Below are 22,577 nucleotides of genomic sequence, written 5' to 3'. Positions count from 1 at the left end.
TAATTTTTTATATATTTATTGCATATAGGATGTCGAGTTGCAAGAACGAATTTTCTTGCTTAATTTTATTATTTTTCATGCACTAGATTATTCTCTCTGTTGTTTGCATGCGGAGATTCACTTAGTAAAGTTATGCAAGAGTATTGATGAGATTTTTTTAATAGTCAATTTAGAGGATAGCTTTTTGAAAGATTGTTAGAATACTTGTTGCAAGCTTTTGTATTATTCGTTCTCTTCATCGAGGCATCCAAAATTCAAAGCTCAAAAATGACAGAACGTAGTGAAGCAAATCTATACGCAGCATGCAAATCAGCAAAATATGCGTCAAAGCACAAGCGCCTCGGTAATTTCGCAAAGTAACTGTCCAAAGCTAACTTTCTGAGACTAAATCAAAGTGACAAATTGAATTTGGACAGCTACTTTCTTTATAACCTCGTAAAACATTAGAAGAAGAAGAAGAAGACAGAGAAAAGCAGAGAAGAAGGAAAAGAAGAAAAGAGACAGAGATAGAAAAAAAGAGAGACAGAGACAGAGATAGTGAGAAAGATAAAAGTAGAAGTGAGATCGAAAATTACAGTGTTTACCGATCGCACGTAATTTCACTCCCTACCCCTACCATAAATCCTTCGCGACACTATAACACGCGTGGATGCTGGCTTCTTGTTGTTGTATCTCTCAACGCCCATTGTATTACCTCAAGAATCCAATTACCCGCAAGCATGACAAGATTGGCAGAAAAACTCTCTTGCCGTTGTACATATTCAGCTCCTTTCTCTCTCTCTCTCTCTCTCTCTCTCTCTCTCTCTCTCTATCTATCTATCTATCTATCTATCTATTTCTATCTCCCTCGCTCTGACGTATTATGCGTATTGCAATTTTTTTATGGTTGATTCGTTCACTCATTGACTATTTTTGTTCAATATATAATGATTTCGGATTCTAATGTATCTTGACGTGTGTACAACAGATGAATTTTCGGTGCATGCGAGTCTTCTTCATTCATCGTTGTTTACATACTAATCCATATGGAGTGCTACAATGTTGACTTCATTTGATTTTCAACCACATTTTTAAAGATTATATTTTCATCTCATTTTTTTTTATTGTAGTTGTTTCTAGTAGGTAAGACGGATGAAACGCTTAATCGAATGTTAAACCAACAATTTTATTACGCTTTCCAAAGAAGATTTACTCGATATTTATCGTTTGCTGAATAACTTGAAAAAGTAATAGTCGTTCGTTGCTAAAGAATGAACGTAAAAATTCGTATAACAGAAAAAGGTTATCCACTCTTGTTTTTGTTTTCCGTAGCAGTCGGACGCGTATTTTTTGCAATTAATTGTGTTACTCTCGTGATTACCTGATAAACACCAATGTTTCCAGTTTTACAGTCAAAAAACGAATGCTACCTTGAACTCGTATCCACAGAAAAAATGCTCACTGTACGCTTGGGAATTTTCGTCTATCAGTGGTTTTGTAATCGCGATAAAAAAATTACTTCACCAGCTACTCTTGATGTTGCTTTCCGTAGAGCACACAAGTATTTTTATCCGCAACTAGTAGTTCTCCCTTTCAAATTAAATTGAATCATCTCAATTTTACAAGTGATTCTTTTTTCTTTCATACTCGCAAGGCTTGAAATTGAATGCGTTCGACGTTCTTGTGCATTTTATTTGCCACACGGGCGCTTCGATGGGATTGGTTTGTTATATATTTTTTTGCATTTCGGGAAAGCGGATATCGACTTTCTTGTTAATTAACTCTTTGCCGGCTTAAGCGTGACTTTATTAAACGTCGATTTTAAAATATTTATTAACAAAGATCTTGCCTGACTAAAGTCTGAGCTCGATCACTTGCACGAAAGATTCTTGATAAGAAAATTTTCGTTGGAGCAAATTTCACTTTTTCCGTTCTCACATTTTTTTCCTTGGTAACCATTGAATGAAGATATAAAGTCAGGAAGTAATTAGCAAAGTGAAATATCGATCATAATTATAAGAGAAACCGCGCGAAAAAGAAAATACAAGCTCGATCAAAGTCCGGCTAAACACAGAAGCTCTTTGCGATACCCAGACGTGAAAATTGAAAAGCAAAAGTAGGAAAAAGAAAAAGGAAGAAAGTAAATTTCCTCGCACGCTAGGCCGAGCACGAGAAAGCTGCTCTTTATGAAAGTTCACCCTCGTCAAGGAAAAAGGCATAATTAGCTTTTAAAGGCGTAGGCGGTTAAAGTTTTGATGGATCGTTCGCCAAGTTAAACTTCTTAACAGCTCGATGTATTAGAAAATCAGAAGTGTTATTTTTTTTCTTGACTCTCCATGGTGCGTGGCTTTTTTCACTTTGGTGCCTATAATTATAGTGAATATGTCGTGGATGCCGGCTTCAACTGTGATTTTTCTCTTATCCCGTGCATGAAATTTCCTCTTCTGCTCTGTGTGTGAAATTTTTCGTTTTCCCTTTCAGCTTTAATTCTGGTAATATTTTACGAAATTGGAGTACATATATTTATAAAAATACACCTGCTCTTGACTGCGTACAAACGTAACGCATGCATATTCGGCAAAAATAAAAGAAAAAAGGAGTGTTTGACACGCTCATAAAGCCCTAGCAGTTGCGAATGAATTAATAGCGATGAAAGGTAGCGCACCAGAATAAACTGTATAAATCTCTGTTCCATATTCATTTCCGATCAAAAATGAACGTCGACAGCAGATCAGGGACAGCGTTAGAAAAGTCGTCCTTCGGCCGAGAACTTTCATCGCGGTTGCTTTTTCCTAGCCAAAAAGTTTTTCCTCTCTTTGCACTATTGTACGTAAAATTTGAATAATAAAATTTGGGTGACTTGTACGTGATACTCAATTTTGTTCGCGCAAAGAGAGTTTTTATGCGCTGAATTCACTTTCTTCAAGTTGTGGTGCTATTACTGCGTAACACTTGATCCTCGTTAAGAGCAACGCTCAGCGTTTTCGAGTGGGGCAGTTTGCTCCCTCCAAGATGACGATAAACTAGAAAAGTTGAGGCTCCTCTCCCTTGTTCTTGTTGCTTAAAGTTTCAGTTGTTGTTGAACGACTTTTACGCGCTGAAGTCTACACATTTCATAAGTTTTAATCAACAAAACTGTTCTCTCGATCGCTCGCACAGTCACGAGAGAAAAGAATTGTCTAGTTAGCTAGTTCGAAAAACTCACCAAAGCGCAAATTATACGTCTTTATCCAAAAATTGCTTTTAAAACAACAAAACCTTCCATCTCGCTTGCTTCCACTATCTGTCAACTCAACTCGTTTCCTTTCATTCTCCCCGCCATTCTTCACTATTCTGCTATAGTTTGCATTGTTACTCTACTAATATCTCCGCTCTGCCGAGGAAGTACAAAAGTTTTGCATTTGTCCTGCCTACAATGTTAATTCGCTGTCGGCGCTGAAATTTGAGATGCTATACCATGCTGTATTCGTTCGCCAGTTTACACGGATAGTTGTCGTTTACTTTATTCCATTCATTGTCATAATTGTTACTTCTGAATGCTCGATAATATTTTCATTAGTGTTTAATTCCTCGAAAGCGAACATTTCAGGCATTTACAGATGAAACACGTGGTCTAATGATTCAAAAAGTTATTATTTTCTTCTAGTATCTAATTAAAAAAATGTAACAACTCACGCTGCATAATCTAATTTTCATAGAAACAAAATAGTATGTGCGCAGTGCAGTGCGGGATAGCATGAAATTTTTAGCCGTTGGTAATTCGGCCAATGAAAATTTAGTGGTGTTGTAAACAAGAACTCTTGCTTTCTCTCTCAGTGCACTCGGCAAGCAAAAAGAAATAAAAAACTACATAGATAGACGGCAAATCTTCTTCTTTTTCTCCTTTCCCTCTATCTCCTACGAATGTTTTATGTTTTGCATACAAGCGACATGCTCGCGGTAAGCAAGGAACAAAGGGAAAGAAAAGTGACTAGGTATATATAGAAAATATGACGTCACATTTATTTCTATTATCAGCAGAGAAATTAAAAACTTCCATGAAATTGAATCAGTTGCTTGTAACGTATCCGTTACTGACAAGACCGTTTGTTTGCATTTGAAATGATATAGGTCGCATTGCATTCAGTTCGCTTTAGCGTTTGGTTAGCAAAATTAGTCGTGCTATTGTGCAATTATATCGTATGACGATGGTTGATCGTCAGTTATTGAATCGTCATCCGTCAGTCACAGATACAATTACCTTTCATTCGAGTTTGATGCTATATCTACGCGTGTGATTAACGCAAACAAAAAAGCCTCCTATTCTGCAGGTCTACAGTAAATGCACGAAATTGGTTTATTAATATTCACTAATATCGGATTTGTGTAAAAATTATACTTGCAGGAAAACATATTACTTTTCAGCTCTATTTCTATTTCTTACTTTATGAATGGGTCCTCTTTTAGAAATATGGAGACGACTATAAAGAATACGAGTCATCTAAGACGTCTATCGTGCTTTCACTGTAAACAAATGGCTAATATTCGTGTATGAGTCTAAATGAGTCTAAATGAGTCTAAATAAGTCTAAAAGGAAAGATAAAATACAGATTTATAGATAGGAGGAGCATAATATGCAAAGACATTGTATGGACTAAAAGTGTAATCGTGCCAGTTGGGAAGTGAGCTATTATAGCGTGAGGGTCAAGGCTAGAAATGATGTTTGTTTTACATGACAACTTACATTTGCTTTCTCTCTTTGATCAATCGTCGGCGCATTATGGGGCTTACTCGTATTTGTCTATTCAGGGCACACACAGAGATACACTTTTTTGCAGAGAAACGCCAACAGAAACAAGACGTATAATACGAAACAACAGATGACCAAAATAAAGAAGATGCCGTCCACGCACGTTCGATTTTTACCAAATAATAACGTCCGCGGAATCATCAGACGTTATTATTATTTCTTTTCTTTCAGCCGATGTACAATGCGAGGCAAAGGGTGAAAAATAGTCGATTGAACAAATATGTCCGAGTCAATCCAAGACACTCACATATGTCAACACTATAGTTGTACCAGTTAGCATGAACAAGAAGAACGGACCGACAAAAACTTAACCAAACAATTCATTGTCAGACCAGATTATTTTCATTCTGCTCTGTCAAGACAGTAAACAGTAAAAAAATAGACAACAGGTAGAAGGGCTAAGGATAATGAATTATTGTTGAAAAATGCAAGAAGAGCGACAGAAGAGGAAGGAAAAAGAAATTTTGGCAAAAAGAAAAGAGAGAAAAATAAATCACGTGCTGCTTTATACTTTTTGTGCGATATTCTTTGGTATTCGTTTGCGCCTAGCAAAACATTAAAAATGAGCATGTGCTAGTAAAAAACATTATGCAAATGCACTAGAGTAAAAATATATGAATATAATCAGAGCAGGCAGGTGAGATTTTTTCTCTTTCTTTTTTTCAGAGATATATACTGAAAAAGCAACATTTTACTGTTCTCTTCCATTTATTCTCATTTTACAATTATCTGTTAGATCTCTTTTAGTTGTTCTTAATATAACACTTGATAATCATACTTTATCTCGTTAATTTTACTTTTTTTGTGTAATAGTGAGTGTATGTGTTCTAATTTCTCTAGATACGTTCAATATTCATAACATAGTTGGTGTCACGAGAAAATGTTTAGATATTCCGCTTCACGCTTATCCATTACTTTACTTTTACAACGTTAACGCTCACTCTTTCGCGATTATCATGACTCGTTTAACCGAACGAATGTCTTTCATTACTCGTTAAAAAAATAAATAGAAATCAATTCTTATGATCTATCATCCATCTATTTCTTGTTTTTCATATAAACTCTAATATTAATTTAACAGTTAGTATATATCTTAATAATTTAATAATTATCCAGTACACTATCATTTTCAATTCTATCTACGGAAGAAGAATATCATTTTAAAAATAAATTTCTCATACGATAAATTTTAATCTTTTTAAATTTTTGATGAGTTCGATGAATAAACTTTCTTTTGCTAATTTTTCAATTATACATTTTCTCAATCAATTATTGTATTGTCGTGCATGCTTGTGAAATTTAGTGCTAATTGTATAATTTATTTCAAAAGTATAAACGTTTCAAATAAAATTCAACATATATCCATGTTTTTATGTACACGTTAAATTATGAATGTATTTATTTCATCGAATTCATCAAATATTATACTAGAACAATTTTGCCGTTAACTCGCTTCTCAACTGACACTACTGTTGTACTTCACACTTTTTATATTTCAAAATAAATAAGTGAAACTGATAAATGAAACGTAATGATAATATCAAAATTTCTATGAAGGTAGTATCTCATACAAATAATTCTATTGTTTTATCCTAGTACTATATTACTAAAAATTCTTAATATTTTACCGTTTCAATTCTAAGCCATACATCACGGAAGAGAGTTTTGGATTCTCATTAATGACTGCAAGTAACATTTTAACTATATGTATTACATGTTCACGGCGATAGTTTATTTTTCAATATTAGGAAAGATGTACATTTCTTATTATAAAGATCGTTAAGTATCAAATAGATATGTGATATAGCATATAAGATTATCAAAGTTCCGTTACATAGAATGTGGAAAACATATGTATCAAACGTATTCGTCTGCACACGATTATGTGTATTTCAATCAATAATAATATAATTTTTTTTATAGATATACCGACTGAAAAGATCATTTGTCATGTTTAGTTATTTAGATATCATAGTTTGAATAATTTTCGTTGTTTATGAATATCTCTTTGACAAATTATAAGTTTATTGTAAGCTCTTGACTGTTCATTCTGTGTACACAAAGCATTGTTCAGAGTCCCGTTTGTAAAGTTAAGTTAGTTTAAAGTAAAAACATCAGTCAACAATAAATATTTATACCGGTAAACATTGTTTTCATATAGTTTTGGATTGGACGTAGCCCTTTGATTTTTACCTGATCGATTACATTGTTATAAAAATGTACACCTTTAAATGGTTCACTTTGTTATATCTTATTTTTGAGCATTCATGTATTTCAGCAAAGAGATTATCCGCTTAAAGCTCGTCGATAATAATTATATCTAACGCCAGCGGAGAAGAAAACTCCTTTCACGCGCGGCTGCTCACTACAAAATTGATTGTACGAAAGCTCTTTATTTTTCATGTTTTGTTTCGCTCTCGAAGCGACGCATTTATATCGATTATCCATCCGATGAATTTAATGTGCATAATTATTATGATTCCACTTAGCTTTTTTACATCAAGAATGAAATGTACGTCAGAGCAATTTCAACGTTTTTGACATTCGATTTTGACCTTCAAAAATGAGGATCAATAAAACTTTGTTATAAACATTGTACTGCAAATTTTAACGTTAATGTTATACAATCAAAACTTTGGTTAACCACTTAAAAATACCAATAAAATTTAATTTTTAAAACTATGATATGCTGATCTGCTTTACCGACAATTATGTTTTACCGGTGGAGTAAATTTTAAATTGTTGTAGATGGGGCAGAGATTTTTCTGAGTAATTATTTCTCTTGAAAAAAGAAATTCAAAAAATGCCGAAAAAGCTATATACTATGACTACAAGCTATTATGCGTCAATAATATTATGTATTAATTTTTCAAAAAATGCGGCAAGAGCAGAGTGCGTGATCGAATGAGTGCGTTCAATACAAAAAAAATGTGTAAAAAGCATATCTACTTGTATATAGTCAAGCTCGTCATATAGATATATAAAAGCAGATCGAAGATAATTGAGGAATTCGTGTTTACTTAGCAAAACTCTTGTACCGATTGGAAGTATAGATGGAAAGTACTTTAACGGGTAATAATTGTAGCTATTCAAAAATATACATTGAGTTTTGAAAATCTCTCTTTCACGGCTGGAAATACGCGGCGAGTGCTTTTTTATTCACGCACGGCCAACGGATTACAGAAGCTTTACATATGTATTTTACTTTTTATATTTACGGATATATATTTATATTTAGAATCGCACTCTTTGTAGTCTTCAAGGAAAGAAAGATATGTATCAGTTTGGAAATATCAATTTTGAGAAAAGATACGATTGCAAAGACTATATCTCGTATTTACATTAAAAGACATCAGTTCACCAAATGTAACGCCCATTATATTGGATCGTTAACTGTTGCTCATTTTGCAGTGTTTAGGTAAGAGGTTTGTTTTTTTCTTAAATGTGAATTCGAGCGAAGCTTTTGTGGGTATTACTTTTTAATCTGGACTTTATCGGAAGTCATGGAAAAAATTGAAACAGCGCTGACCGAATCTGTATTTTTAGTATCAAGAAAAATGTGTAAACGAGTAAAATGAAAGACTGCTTTCACCCTCGTCGTAAAAACTCACGTGTACACGTGTGATGCTGCTTTTATGGCTACGATCGATAACAATTTAATAAGACTCTGTCGTGTGTGTTACGATCAAGCTTCATTACTGACATAGCAGTCAAGGGTGATACATTTTTTCGGCTCGCTTCTTAATAGTCTTGACATGGAATCATGACATTACGAGAGATAAAATCCACGAAAAGTCATGCCTGAGTGAAGCATGGCGCTAAGTAGTACAGGATTTTTTTCTCTCTTTATCATACAAGTCGACACTACACATTCACAGACAAAATACATGTCAATGCCCGACATTTAGAAACATTTTTGTGATTGTTCGCGTACTTAATCATTAACACTCCTCTTCATACATAATGTTACGTGTTTATTTATTGTGTATGATTTTTTTCAAATTTTTAAATCTGTTGATTAATCTCGTGTGATTTTGATAGAGGGACGTTTCAAGGAAGAGAATAAAAAAAGAGAAAGAGAAAAAAACAGAAGAAGCAATAGAATGAGAATAAAGTCGTCGCTTCAAGACGAAATAAAATAAAAGAAAAGCGAAAGAAAGATAGATAGATATAGAGAGAGATAGAGAGAGAAAGTAGAATAGGTCACGTGTAGGCTCAATTTTATCAACTCGTTATACCGGCGTCTTTGGCAGTTTCCTGCGCGTCGGCGACGATGGCGCTTTGTTCGATTCCGATTCTGCAAAGTAAGAATAATTGGATCGTCTTCTTTGAGTCATGGCTTTCAGTGTGGCAGCTTTCACTACTCAATAAACAATGCTAATAAGAAGATAGCCCGGGTCGTGCTTTGTTTTCTTTTCAGCAGTGTCAAAGATAATACGGAGAGCTCAGATAACCGAAGAAAACAGTCGAAGATATAATTCAAGCGAGTAATTAATAATTGAAATTATTCACAATTTGAATTTAACATTAGAAAATGGATATGCTTTAAAAAAAGACAGCTACATTTGTAGCAGCACTTAACGGTAAAATTATAGAAAAACCTAAAACAAGCCGGAGCGGGTAATTTACGTTTCGGCTGAGCTTTTCAGCAATCCATGCATCTGGCTCGCAAACTGTACTTAAGCTCCAGTCTGCCCAGCTTCCACCTGAAATTAGCCCGACAAACGATGAGAAAGAGACTTACCGAGCTGTCCGAGTCCTAAATTGCTGGGCGTCTTCTCGCGTTCGGCCGGCGTCATACCGACCGGCTCGTCCATTGAGTCCCCGCTCCTAAATGAACAATGAAATACATTTTTACTCAATTTTCAGCGATATGTTTTTAATTCGATTGCTTTTTCTCCGTATTTCGTTAGTTTCTAGATTTTGGAAAAAAAAAAATTTTGCCTGGACTTTCTATACAGACACTGATTTTTATATATATAAAATCGAAACGATTAGTGAACAATAAATATAGTTGACAATTTTTAGTGCAATATTTCGAGAGCTACGTATTGTACGATTTTTAAAGCTATAATCGTAAATAACGACAGTTCGAATGAAAAAAGGGAAGACCCAGTACATCTATTTACTTCAAATAGTACATTTTAGGAGGAAGATTGAATTTTATGTAGCACGGGGGGATGAAATAAATCCTCGCTGTAAGATAATCGATAAAATAGAATTCTGGCACTTTTTTATTATCTATTCAAATCAGAGCAGTTTTCAAATTTCACTATATATTTTTATTTTTGAAGCCATTATATGAATTCAACTAATTATAATCGAAGAAAAAATACTAGACGTAAAATGATATCGAATAAAAATTTAATTAGGACATTACCAAATGCGTATCTGTAACGTAGGGCTTTTCTTATAAGGTAAATAAACGAGAGTAAGTAAATACGTACATGTCGTTCGCGTGCTCGACAACGAGCTCGGCAACGTCGCCGCTGCGGTCGATAATGTGGGCGACCTCCTCGAAGTTGCGGTCAATCAGCGAGACACCACCCCACTCCAAAACCTGTCCAGGCATACAAAGAAATGGAGCAGCACTAATTACTTCTCAAAGAATAACATTGAAATTAAATAAAAGGGAAACACCGCCAACTGAAAATTTGTAACGTCAGTGTGGAAAAAAATTTGTAACGCGCATCCTCCCAAAAGAGACGAGGTGAACTGGATTGTTACTTGTGCTATTATTGAAAGTATTATTCGAGTTTCACGTTACAATTATTAATTGTTTTCTATTTGCTAGCTGGAATGTATACGAAATCATACTCGGCTTGTCATTTAACAGGGGTATTAAACAGGACATAATGTATATGTTAAGCATTGCTTTTTATTGAAAAATGTTCACGAATATAAGTGCACGGACTAACGTTTCAGCAAAAGATTTCATGATAAGAAATTGGAGATATCTGAAACACTCAGGTAAAAATCAATGGTGACAATAAAAAAAATGGCGTACAATTCTAAAAAGCGAGCGGGAGTTGCACAGCAGCAGATAAACGAAGACGCGCGCGCGCGAAAATCCTTACAAATAGCCGGGGTCTAGAGGCGAAATCATCTCTCAGGATTAGGAAAGAGCTTCGGGACGTTTGTTCGCATCTGAAACGCGGCCGTCGTTATTTACGTGTGTGCGCGCGGATGTGGCACGGAATTGAAATATGGAAGTTGTGCCGGCGTTCCATTTACGTCCTTCGCGCGACGATGATTCTCTCGTCGACACTGATTACACGTCCACGAACAAACGAGACTGATCCACGTACGTCTATTCTCTCTCTCGTCTGGTTTCGAGTCTCGAGTTGCCACCGTTGCCGAGCTTTTGTTTTGCTCTCTGGAGACAGGGGTCAATGTAGTTAAAAATAGCCGAGGCAGATGAGCTTTGAGTGTAGCCTCTGCACGTTTTGCGAGTGCGTTGCCATTCCAATAGCGATAAAACAAAAGAAAAGAACAGACAATTAGTGGGCAACCAACAAATAGAACTTATCGGCCTTAAAAGTCAAGTAAAAGCGAGAAAATCAATCTTCATCAAACAAGCGTAATTCGTATTGATCGGGATCTCGCTGTTGCGGCGGGAGCTTGGAGCTTCTGCTGCCGCCAAATTACCGCAACACGCTGTTTTAGTGGATAGACGATCGTTCGTTCGGCTTTATATACATGTATATACAGACCCACTCGCCAGTAATTAATTACAATGAAGCTTCGATGGTTTCGCGCGCGTCTCTCGCTCAATCTTCATTTCGCGCGACACACGCCGATCGAAACCGCCCCACTATACTCTACGCACATAGACGAGTGCTGGCCGGCTCGGGTTTGACGAGCTATTTGCCACGCTGCATTTTACGGGGCTCTGTGGTACATCGGGACACGGCGATTAACCGTCTATTTCCGTCGACTGTTGTCCTTGGCGTTGCTTGGCGGAGACGAAAAAGGAATTGAATGTTTTGCGGAGCGTGGGAGAATATTACTCGTGTGGTCGTAGCCTGGATGCGAGGAAAAACGGGAGGGCAGTATCAAAGCTGGCAGTCACAGTCGTAAACTCGGCCGGGAGCGAGAAGCAGTTTACCTTGTCGCCCTTCTGCAGACCAGCTTTCTCGGCCGGGCCACCGGACACCGTCCACACGACCACAGCGTAGAAGCGGTTGTCGCTGCCAACTTTACCGCCCACGACCCTCATGCCGAAACTCTTGGCTGCAACAGAAAAGTCGTTCATTGCCGCTTGTTACGTTTTCGCAGCGTGAGCTGTTTTTCGAGCAATGACAAATGGCAAGGAGCATCGTCATTATCGTTTCATCTTCAGGTTACGAGTCTACATGTTTTCCCGAAGGACACCGAGAGGCCAGAGACACCTACGCCCCGTTGAATATTTCATTGTCTTGGTCGACCCTCGACATCGGAAAAAATACGAAACAGTGTCGACTTCATTACTGCCTCCCCCCCCCCCCCCCCCCGGATGGACGATTGCGTTACAATTATCCACGCCCAGACTTTCAGCAGTATCGCGGAGATTAATTTTAACGAGCTTTATGTTGAATACCTGCCTCTCGAGCCGACATTGTCCGACGTAATTATTACAAACGACGCTGAGTGTTGACGACAATGAAAAATATTTGCACGGCTTGGGCTCGTCAGCGTCGCGCTCGACGATAGCGACGAGATAATTGACGCGCACTCGTCGTATCCCGTCCATCTTCTTGCTGCTAAAGAAAATTCGTGGCGCCAAGCCGACTAGCAAACCAGCTCAACGTCATCGTTCACTGCCCTACGTACAGCTGTTATCATCTCAAGGGCAAGACGCGCGTCCGTTTACAAGCCACTCTCTCGCTCTCGTGAGATATCACGACTGAGCTAGCACACGCGTGCAAGGACGCGGACGCGTCCTTCTGCAGCAGTTGTCTGCGTTATTAAAAGTCACAGCCTTGCGCCGCTACGAAAAAGAATCTCGATCGGAAGGCTATTTCGTTTGGCCCGGGGCAGTTGATTACTGTGCTTGCTCGAGCGAGCAAATCGAATGTCGCTTTCAATGACTGCAGCGTATAAGACGACGTCTATGCAATTCACTGACACGACTGTCCTAAATTTCCTTTCACCATTGACGAACAAGAATTTGGCTAGTGCGAATCGCTAGTACAGTACGCATGGACGCAGTTTCAATATTCAACACTTTGGTAATGAGCTATCGAAAATTTGAAAAAGTCAGGGGACAATGACGCACTTATTTCACTAAGAGTGCAGCAAGCTCTATTGCAATGTCACCTCCTATCCAAACGACTTTCGCTTAACTTTTCATCAGCTTTTATGAATTCACATCCACTTGTTTTCACACTTGATGAAAAAATTCCACGATAGCCTTCTTTCTCTTTCGATCTATACAGCCGTGATTTCTTTTCAAAGGCTTTTATTGAAAAAATGCTAATATTGAAGAACTAATAGCAGATATCGATTTTTGCTGTCAATGAGAAATGCCTTCCAAACATTTTTCAATTGATAATTTCCTTTGTTGATACTCTGTGAAACAAGTTTTCAATTTAGTTTGATACCAATTTTATTATTACATATAACTATTAGTAGTTGTAAAAGCTTTGATTATATTTGAAATTAGATCCTTTGAAAGCCAAAGCAGATTAATTGCAAATCAACTAAAGTTAGAGTTTTGATGAGAGATTTAATGTAAATAGAAGATGAATCATTTAAGGGATCATATCGATATCAAAATAAAACTTAGAGCATATGAATAAGCTACTCTGGAATAGAAAGAGCAAACTAAGGATAGCCACGTCGATATTGGAAGAGACGAGCATTTGCGGGCCGAGATGTAAAGGAGCCGCGCCCTTGTTACTCGAACTATTTCGGAATGAGGATCGAATGGAAAACTCACTGATAGGCTACCGCAGATGTATGTCAAGGGGATTCGACTGCTACCGCACGCTCTGCTGCAGTGCTTGATAACATTATCTAGAGATACGCGTGTCGTATGTGTGTGTATTTTGCATTAACTACAAATGCAATAAGATTAATTTACCTAAAAAATAGTATTTGAATATCATTTGTGAATAATTTCGAGTTTACGTTATTGATGGATATATATATATATATATAAAGCTTAAGGGTTATTAAATAATAACAATGCTTTTTGCCTCAGAAATTATGAACAATTACTAAAACATCGCTATAATTTGTCTCAAGCGCAAACATTATTTCAGCAGCACTTGTTGCGCAAATCTCACGCAAAGACGTCCCACATATCTCGCATAATCAAACAAACACTGCGTGCGTCACAAGAAAACCGTAAGCAACAAAGAAAAATCGAAGAGTCTTACGTTCACCATGAAAAAGTTACGCTCAAGCTGAGAGTTCGTTGCGGATTATACGACATGCGAGGGTGTCTCTTACAAGATAAGTTAAACGAGGGAAAGAGAATATTACTTTATAGAAGAAGGAGAAGGTGAATTATCTTCCATTTGCCTTTTTTATACTTTATTTATGATGGCTTCTTTCATGTACGTACAATTTATACGGTTTCTTTGTTGTTTGCACACTTTACGAAATTGTTAATTGCACAACGTTGTTCGCCACAGAGTTGATCGATCAAATTTCGAATACAGAGGTTATAACGTAGGAAAAGCAAATTTTCGTTTTACAATAACGGTAAGAAGTGGTATTGGTGTAGCGAACTATCGATAAACGACTTGCCTGTTACGTCTGACCGAACTCGATCTTTTCTACTGGCAGGCATTTCGTTCTGCGACAAATAGAATACTGAAGTTTCGATGACGCCGAAAGCATTCATAAAATATTTGAAAAAAAAAGTAAAGAGCACGTAAGATCCACACACAGCTTTTCCATGTGAGAAAGCAAATTGAATGATCCGCCGGGAAGATAATGCAAACAGGGAGCGAACCATTCATCCTCTCGAAGCTCAGACGCGCGCGCGTACATCGACAGTGTAGCATACGTCAGTAAGCTATCCGACTGCCGGTCTCTTCCAGCAGGCAAGCGCGCTCAAGCTTTGTTAGCTAACGACTAACACGCGCCGCACACGTCAATTTCCAGTGAAAAGCCGAGAAGGAAGGAAAGAGCTGCCGCTCGCAAAGCAGCGGCAAGCCTCTGCACCTGCGCTCTCGCTTGCCCGCCCGAAATTTTCACTGGCGTATGATCGATAGGGGCTTCCTGCATCGCGTTCGAGAGTCGGTCTTCTTTCTCGTCACTGTTGTTCTTCCCTGACGAGAGTCGCGGATCGTATCGATGCGGGCGAGAAAGTTGGCGACTTGTGCGCAAACTTGATGAACAAGATGCAAAGATTCTACTATACTGATATTGAACGATATCTCGACGTTGATTTTTGTTTATCACTTGGGTCATTGAATATCACGCCGACGAACAAAATATTTGTTACATGAAAGTACAAGAAGTTTCAAGGGATTTAACGATGAAAATTCATTTCGGAATTTAATTTAAAATTAAAGTTTTATAACATCCTTGGGAATTCCATGGAATAATTTCTGTAGCTCCGTGGTATATTAATTAGCCTATGTTCGGGATGAAAATATTTTGCATAGAAATTGAAAATTTGTGCGGCTGAACTTGAAAATCTAGGAAAAATTTTTTCTCATTAAATAACATATCGGGAGAGTCTTCAAAATTGTTTTAAAAATAATTTCACACGAGAAAAACGCGCAGCATTGATTTTCAATAAACTATTATGCACAGCCAAGTGAAACAGGAAATCAAGTTATAAACATAAAAGCAAGTGATAAATTGGTCGTTTTATGAAAAAATCGCAATAGCAGCTTAATCAACACGAGAACGCAAATTTGATCTTAGGTTAATTAAGCTTGAAAACAGATACGTTGAGTATCTATTTTCACGTGTGCGCACATTCACAAAGCAATGGCAAAATTGATTTAAACTCGGTTGCCTCGCTCGAAGAATGATATTGGTTTACAAATACGCAGGTTAGGCGTTCGCCGAGTCGAGTCGGTAGAGATTGGCTTTCTTTATATACTCCTACCATGTACATTCTTGTTTTTCCCGTCAGATAGTTCCCCATGTAAATTAAGATAGATTTATATGCACGCTCCTTTATCCAGGTATAACCAACGCGTAGAAACGGGCTAATCTTTCTCGTGTTACCGCATTCACACCTCGTCAATGTGCAAGTAAGCGAACAGGCTGTAACTCATGACACGCGCACGCGCGACCCAGTCGCACCAGCTCGCACTGTAGCCTCACGCGATCGTTATGAATTAATGAATGGACTACGGCCTTTTGTAACTCTCCACCCACATATCCAACGTAGTTTGGATTGTGATGAAAGATGTCTTCGTTGTTTCGACCGTAAACTTTTGTATTCTGAAGGCTGGCAAACAGCCAACTATCCAATTGGATTTTTCAATCTTGTCGAAACGTAACTCTGCCTCGGCATAAGTGGATTTCTAACAAATTCGGCGAAACCCACGCATGAAATGAATTTACATCTCCAATTCATCGACGTCTGCAGAGTTTCCAGAAACTTCCATTGGCGCGAGCATGTATGCGTCATAATATCCATCTCCAGCCACGTCATAATTAAAATACAGACTAACTCGTCGAAGCTTTTTCTACGTTTAACTGTCGAAAAGCTAAAAAATACTAACGGCAAAGTGTGTGGTGACTTTTTTGGATGTTGTTGTTGTGTAAAGCCACTAGCTAACCAAACGTCTGCTTTGCGCCCCAAACTATTGGCAACGAATGAACTATTGGCAAACTATCGGTCGCTAAAGTTGCTGGGTCGACCTTCCTTGACCTTGTTGCGATATGTGAGTTGGAAAGAGGAACTTGCAGCGATACAACTTATCGATCGTAGAGCTGAGTTTTGACCGTATGAAATATTTGAGTGTATTAGTTAAATGATAAAAGACTAGAAGCTTTGCTATCTTGACAGTGAATTTATTAGAGAGTTTATGATAGAGAAGGCTAAGCGACAGTTATGTGACATTATTTTATGTTGAACGAGTCGCGCGGAATAGTTATACAATCATCACGTCTCAAGCAAGAACGTAACCATAATTCTTGTGAGTGCGAACTGCCTCGACTGTATTAACTGTTAAGTTCGAATTTAGTTGGAAGTTCGTTCTTGTATTGCGCCACAGCAAACGTGAAGTATTTATTTGACAATACTATTGAAGAAACTTCGCAATTTCGCTCATACAGTTTTGTTTGTGAAAGTAAAGTTTGTTCTACTGCATGCCTAAATTGTTTAGTACATCCACGGCTGTATAGCTTTGACATCGATTCCAAAGTGCTTGCATCATCTCGTCGATCTGTTGCGTCGACGATATAAATTCGACCTGAGCGCGGTGGGAGAGCGAAGCTTCGCGTTTCGTAAATTTAGTTCAAGCGCGGGACTAACGACGCGATCATGCAGAATTTAAGGCCGCCCGTGCTAAGTGAGCTCCCTTGCATCAATGCTAACTCTGTGGGTTGCTTGCATCGCACATAATGTACATTCGCGTGATGTGAGCACTAAAGTTCGATACTGCGATGCAGCTTCTGATGCGAAATGGTACTGAAAAGGGCATCAGTTCGCAGTAGGGATCGCTCAACGAATTAACACTGGGTTTGAAATAAGAAAGTTTGTTAGTAGGCGAGAAATCCGATAATTAAAAGAATCAGCAATTATCCGCAGTACACAGTTTTCAATATCGGCTCCTGTGAAAGAAATATTTCTCCAGTGAAAAAGAGAGCAGCGCTTTCATTCATTATGCAAGCCGCTGTGATTTTCCGGAGTATACCTGTTGCCCGCTCTCGATTCTTATCTGCGATGCCCTTATTAAGCATCAAGTCGACTTGTTGTCTGTCGCTTTGTTTCGATGCGACATTGCTGTAGATATGACGATGCTGAAGCTACGCTATCTACGTGTGATGTGTTTGGTTAGCTTATTGAAACTTTAAAGTTGTGCAAATGCAAAATCAACTTGAAAAAATTTCGATGATGTTGATATTGTATAAATATAGGACATCACAGACAACAAATATAATTCTGAATAATGACGTTACCCCTAGAGTGGAACTGATAGTCAATGTAAGTAGTTGATATTGGATGGTGTGACTTATTTAAAACAAATTAAATATACAGTGAAATATTGTTCATAAATAAACATTCGTTATTTTAACTCCTGATAAATATCGTTATTTATAAAGTTACATTTATAACTCCTATCTGTTGAACTAATCCCGAAGTAGTTCTTGTTGATAAAAATTGACAAATCCACAAATTTGCAAATTATTCATTGTAAATTTTTAAATTATCATCAGTAATTGGAAATCTGAATTGATTAAATTATAGAGTATTCGAGTTTTACTTATCATTATTATCTTCAAAATTGTACTCCAAACTTGGTAAGATTTATTAATGATTATTAATTTGTAAATAAATGAAAGGTAATTATTTTGCAACTTCAGCTTAATTATTGGGATCAAAAATGAATTTCTTGTAACAAGAAAATAAACGCTCGACTGAACCAACAAGAGCTAGAAATCCTAAATGAAAGTTGGTGAAAATGAAGTATCACAGCCAGTCGCTTAATTAATCAAAGCCTCAGCAAGACTCGCGCGGCGAACAAATGAATTTTCGCGTAAGCGCCGCAACATAATTAGCAGCACGAGATGGGAGTTTTGCTGCTACTGGGACCAAACTCATCAACCCTCCTAGCCTTCCACCTCCTAATGCGCTTTTAATTTCGAAAAACTCATTTGCGCGATAAGTTGTGGTGGATTAATTGGAGCCTTACACCGCGCTTGAGACAGTTGAGACAGAGACAGAGGACAAGAGAAAGAGAGAAAGAGAAAAAGAGAGAGAACATGTTTAATTCATAACACAAGAAATTTCCAGTCGAGAGTAAATCCTTCGGCGACTAGAAACGTTCGGATTTAGAATGTTCTCGTGCGATCTATGTCGAGTTTCACGAGCACGACAAGAGGTTTCGCTGTTTTATTCTCACGCTTTGCTTTTTATCGAAGACTTCTATATTGTTTGGTAGATACTTTGATAGAAACGGAAAATGTCGATAGATACAATTAAGAAAAAGTCTGACAAACGGATATCCCGGTATATTTTATGTAACGCACGCGCTACGCCGCGCGATTTTAATTACGCGCATTTCGCTCAGGTATTTATTCGTCTCTGTGCAAATGGAAATCGATAGAGCAGATAGCCCGAATTGCGCATCGATTGCTCTCCCCGTCAATTTGACATCACTAGTATTTTCTCTTTTTTTACACGGGATATGTATGTATTGAGACACTTTGCACTTCAGCAGTAAATTTAAAATAAATAACCTCTTCAACGAACCGAAAGAGCATTCAGATTTCAATTTTACAATAAGCTTAATTTTATCTTGGCGGCTGCCAGATGACTGTTTATCATCAAAGGAAGTATTGTTGAAATAAATATTTATAATTATAGAAAATCTCAAGAATCGGTAAAAGTTTATGAACTGTCGTTTCCTCATTGTTATGCAATTTCAAGAAATAAGATGTTTCATAAAATCGGGTTATCAATACGATTGCTACGTGAATCAAATGCAAACTTGCGATTACTTCAATTAATCCAGCGGTGTTCAACAATATTGTTATTACAATAGAATTTAAAAATTTGCTCCGTAAAGTAAAATAAGTCGAAATCTTATTAGCCAAAAGAAGAGACAGAGAAAATGCGTAACTCGGCAATTTTCTGCGTCGCAAACTACATTTTTTCAGCCAGCTGCAAACACATCATCCAATTGGAGATGACATGCTGTTCGCTCGATAACGAGGAAGACGACACTCGTCATCAGTGGTGCGCATATACACGTCGATAAATAGCTCGATGAATAAGCGACACGCGAGGACGCGTGTGAGTGACGTTTAATTACTTGTGGCGCGCATCCCAGTTGGGCGCTTCCCTTCGTTAACACTTCCATTTCCCTCTCTTACTCCTGAACGCCTTGCATTCCCTGTTTCTTTCCAAGGCCACTTCGATGAGTAGACTATTCCACTTTTCTTTCGCAGCCATCATATTTCAGATTGCAAACACGAAAAAAGAAGCGTCCGGCCGTGCTGAATCACGATGATTCACAATCTTAGCCTCGGAATCCTGGATTTTCGGATTTTCGAGAGCGAGGCGGAAAAGAATTTATTAGTACATAGACAAAATTGCGCAAGTTTGCGCATTATGATTGCCCCTAAGATATCCCAAGTTTGGAAAGTACGCGGGAGAGCCGTAGACGAGCAAGCATAGCATCATAGCGTCAAGAGCTGAAAAGCGTGAATGATAAATTCCTTGCTATTCGTGCTCGTTCAACTTGCCGACTGACTTTTCCACTTCTGCGCACGATTGTTTTATCTTGTGCAACTGCGCTTAAACGGAATAGTATCTCGCGCTGCCGCATTATTTCCCGAACTGACAACTTTTGATAAAGAGCGAGAGTAATGTCAGCTAATTAACTTATGCTTCCTTGGATTTTCTCAAATCAATGAGTATTAATCTTCTTTAACACTACCTTGAACACTCTTTATACAAGCTTGAAACGTAATCCTGTAGCTTGCAACGATTCTCCAAAAGCTATCACACAACAACTTTTAACTATTTCTCAAAACGCACAAAATCGTTCTCTTAAAGTCTCAAGTTACATCGAGTTATATCCCTCGCTGGAACACGTATAACGATACGATTTCCATAATTATACCGCGCAGCTAAGCAACTAAACTAACGAAACTCGATTACAGCCAGTTCTCCACAAGAGCAGATGAGACTTAGACCTAACACCAACTAATTAACAATTCCAATCAGCATATCTTTATCTTTGTCCTTTTTAATTCACGATAAGATACAGCTCAAACAATTAGGTTGGACGAACTGCGTGACTTTTTTCAAAAAATCTCCAAGTGCTCGCACCAAGTTTTCATTAATTAGCGTAGTCAGCTTGCTGCTGCTCGCATTGATTGCGAGATGCTAGGAGGAAGAAATATTGCGATGATTCTCTTGTTGTGCATTTTTTTAAATTAAAAACTCGAGATGCAGCGTGTAAAGGCACTTGGCGGTGGTCATTTGAAATGTAAGCGTGAGACGCTGATTCTCGTATCTCGACAAATATATACAAGATATAATAACTTATTTTCTTACCCTAACTTTTACATTACTCATAATATCGAGCAAGTTCATCAGTTTTTGTTTCTTATTACAACATGCATTTTAACGTGTGCTTACCTACGACAACATTTCTGCAGGCAAGCTTACAAATTCATCCTGCCGCACATATGAAATTCATTTTTAATGCATTAATTTGAAATTATCTTTAATTTTGCACCTTCTGTCGCTTGGGCCAATTAGAATCAAACTACATTAACTTCACTTTTTCAGATGTCCCTTTTCATAAGTGGATGAGAAAAATTTCAAGAAAAACTTGAAATGTCACCTAAAACTAATGGTAATGTCTTTGACTTTATGATACGCTAATTTTCTATAGTCATATTTTACTGTTGGAATAACGGAAACCAACGAAGCGTATTAAAAATCTGTCAAATTTCTCTCTAACGAACGCGAACGACTGTATTTTTCGTAAAAGAAGCTTACGATACTGCTAAATATTGATTTATTTAAATTTTCACCTGACCGTTCATTTACATTAGCGCTTGAGGCGATGTATCTTCTTCCATATAGACAAGATACATAATTTGAATATGTATTATTGACTGTGCAATAACAGCAGTGGTAACAGTGCCCAAAGATACATTTTTCTTTTTAAAATCGAATGTATCACAACGAAACCCCGGTTAACTACAATTAGTATCAAACTAATAATATCAAACTTTCAAAACTTTCACGGACGTACGTGCGTTAAAAGTTTTAAATAGATAACATCTAATATTCAAAGTATATAAAAAGGGAAAATAAGCAGCTTTCGTAGATAGATTTTGAAAGTATTTTTATGAAACGAGAAATACGACAATAAGACGCTTAAAGAGGATTAAAAAAAGAAAAAGAGAAGCTTGAATTTCTGAATGAATGTGGTTCTGAAGGCGTGGTTCCGCGAAGGCAAGACACACATGAGTTAGAGGATCACGTAAGTCGAGAAATAAATTACAGGCGCAATGAAAAATGTTGTTATGCGACATTTCACTCTGGCGAAAGCAGCTTTAAAACGCGTTAATATTACGATATTGCGTGTTTCGCGTACATTCAGTCGACGAATAAAAATGGCACGATTCTCAATTCCTTTGTATAATCCATCATGAGACACTCGATATCATAATCCTTCGAGCTACGAAAAGGAAAAGAAATTCCAAAGGAATAACCCAATAATCCACGACGCTCTTACGATTCCTACATCCAAGCCATTGATCCAAAGCTAATGGCTCGGAAAATACGGTTCTTCTTCCTCCTTTTGTCTATGAATGATAATCGACAATGATAATCTTAACTGATGCGATGACTAAAACTCTCCTGTCAACTTGAACGGATGCTTGTGAAAATCCAGTAATCGTCTGCTCAAGGAAGATAAAAGGCCTCCGCGAAAATGCGGAAATAGCAGCCGCGAAGGGGAGATGATCTACTCAGGATTATTATACAGTTTTGATCGGTCCAATGCAATGAGAGGGAAGCCACCAATGATTATGTAATTTATAATGCGCATAATCAAGTTCCAACTAGATACAGCCTTGTGCGGACCATTAACGCGTATTGAATAGTATATAGAATAGATGTAATCAACCAACGACTATAATGATGACAGGACAACGGTTAGTT

General features: G+C 37.5%; 1 protein-coding gene across 6 annotated transcripts in view; it reads right to left on the bottom strand.

Annotated features, from left to right (window-relative positions):
- The window catches only part of LOC131665717 (regulating synaptic membrane exocytosis protein 1), a 100,820-nt gene that overhangs the window by 17,908 nt on the left and 60,335 nt on the right, over positions 1–22,577 (bottom strand). For all 6 annotated transcript variants that reach the window (XR_009302043.1, XR_009302045.1, XR_009302044.1 and 3 more), the window contains exons 12-15: positions 11,877–12,001; positions 10,216–10,328; positions 9,513–9,598; positions 9,007–9,065 (exon numbers count right to left, since the gene is read on the bottom strand). Coding sequence is in view for 3 of the 6 variants with exons in the window: in XM_058937774.1 (XP_058793757.1) it covers positions 9,007–9,065; positions 9,513–9,598; positions 10,216–10,328; positions 11,877–12,001 (383 nt within the window). In the remaining 3 variants the exon portion in view is untranslated. The remainder of the gene's footprint in view (positions 1–9,006; positions 9,066–9,512; positions 9,599–10,215; positions 10,329–11,876; positions 12,002–22,577) is intronic.

The sequence above is a fragment of the Phymastichus coffea genome, unplaced genomic scaffold (genome assembly GCF_024137745.1).
Source record: "Phymastichus coffea isolate CEN01 unplaced genomic scaffold, Cenicafe_Pcof_1.1 PCOF00053, whole genome shotgun sequence".
NCBI lineage: Eukaryota > Metazoa > Arthropoda > Insecta > Hymenoptera > Eulophidae > Phymastichus > Phymastichus coffea.
The sequence above is the reverse complement of the archived record's forward strand: the minus strand, read 5'-3'. Positions and strand labels throughout refer to the sequence as shown.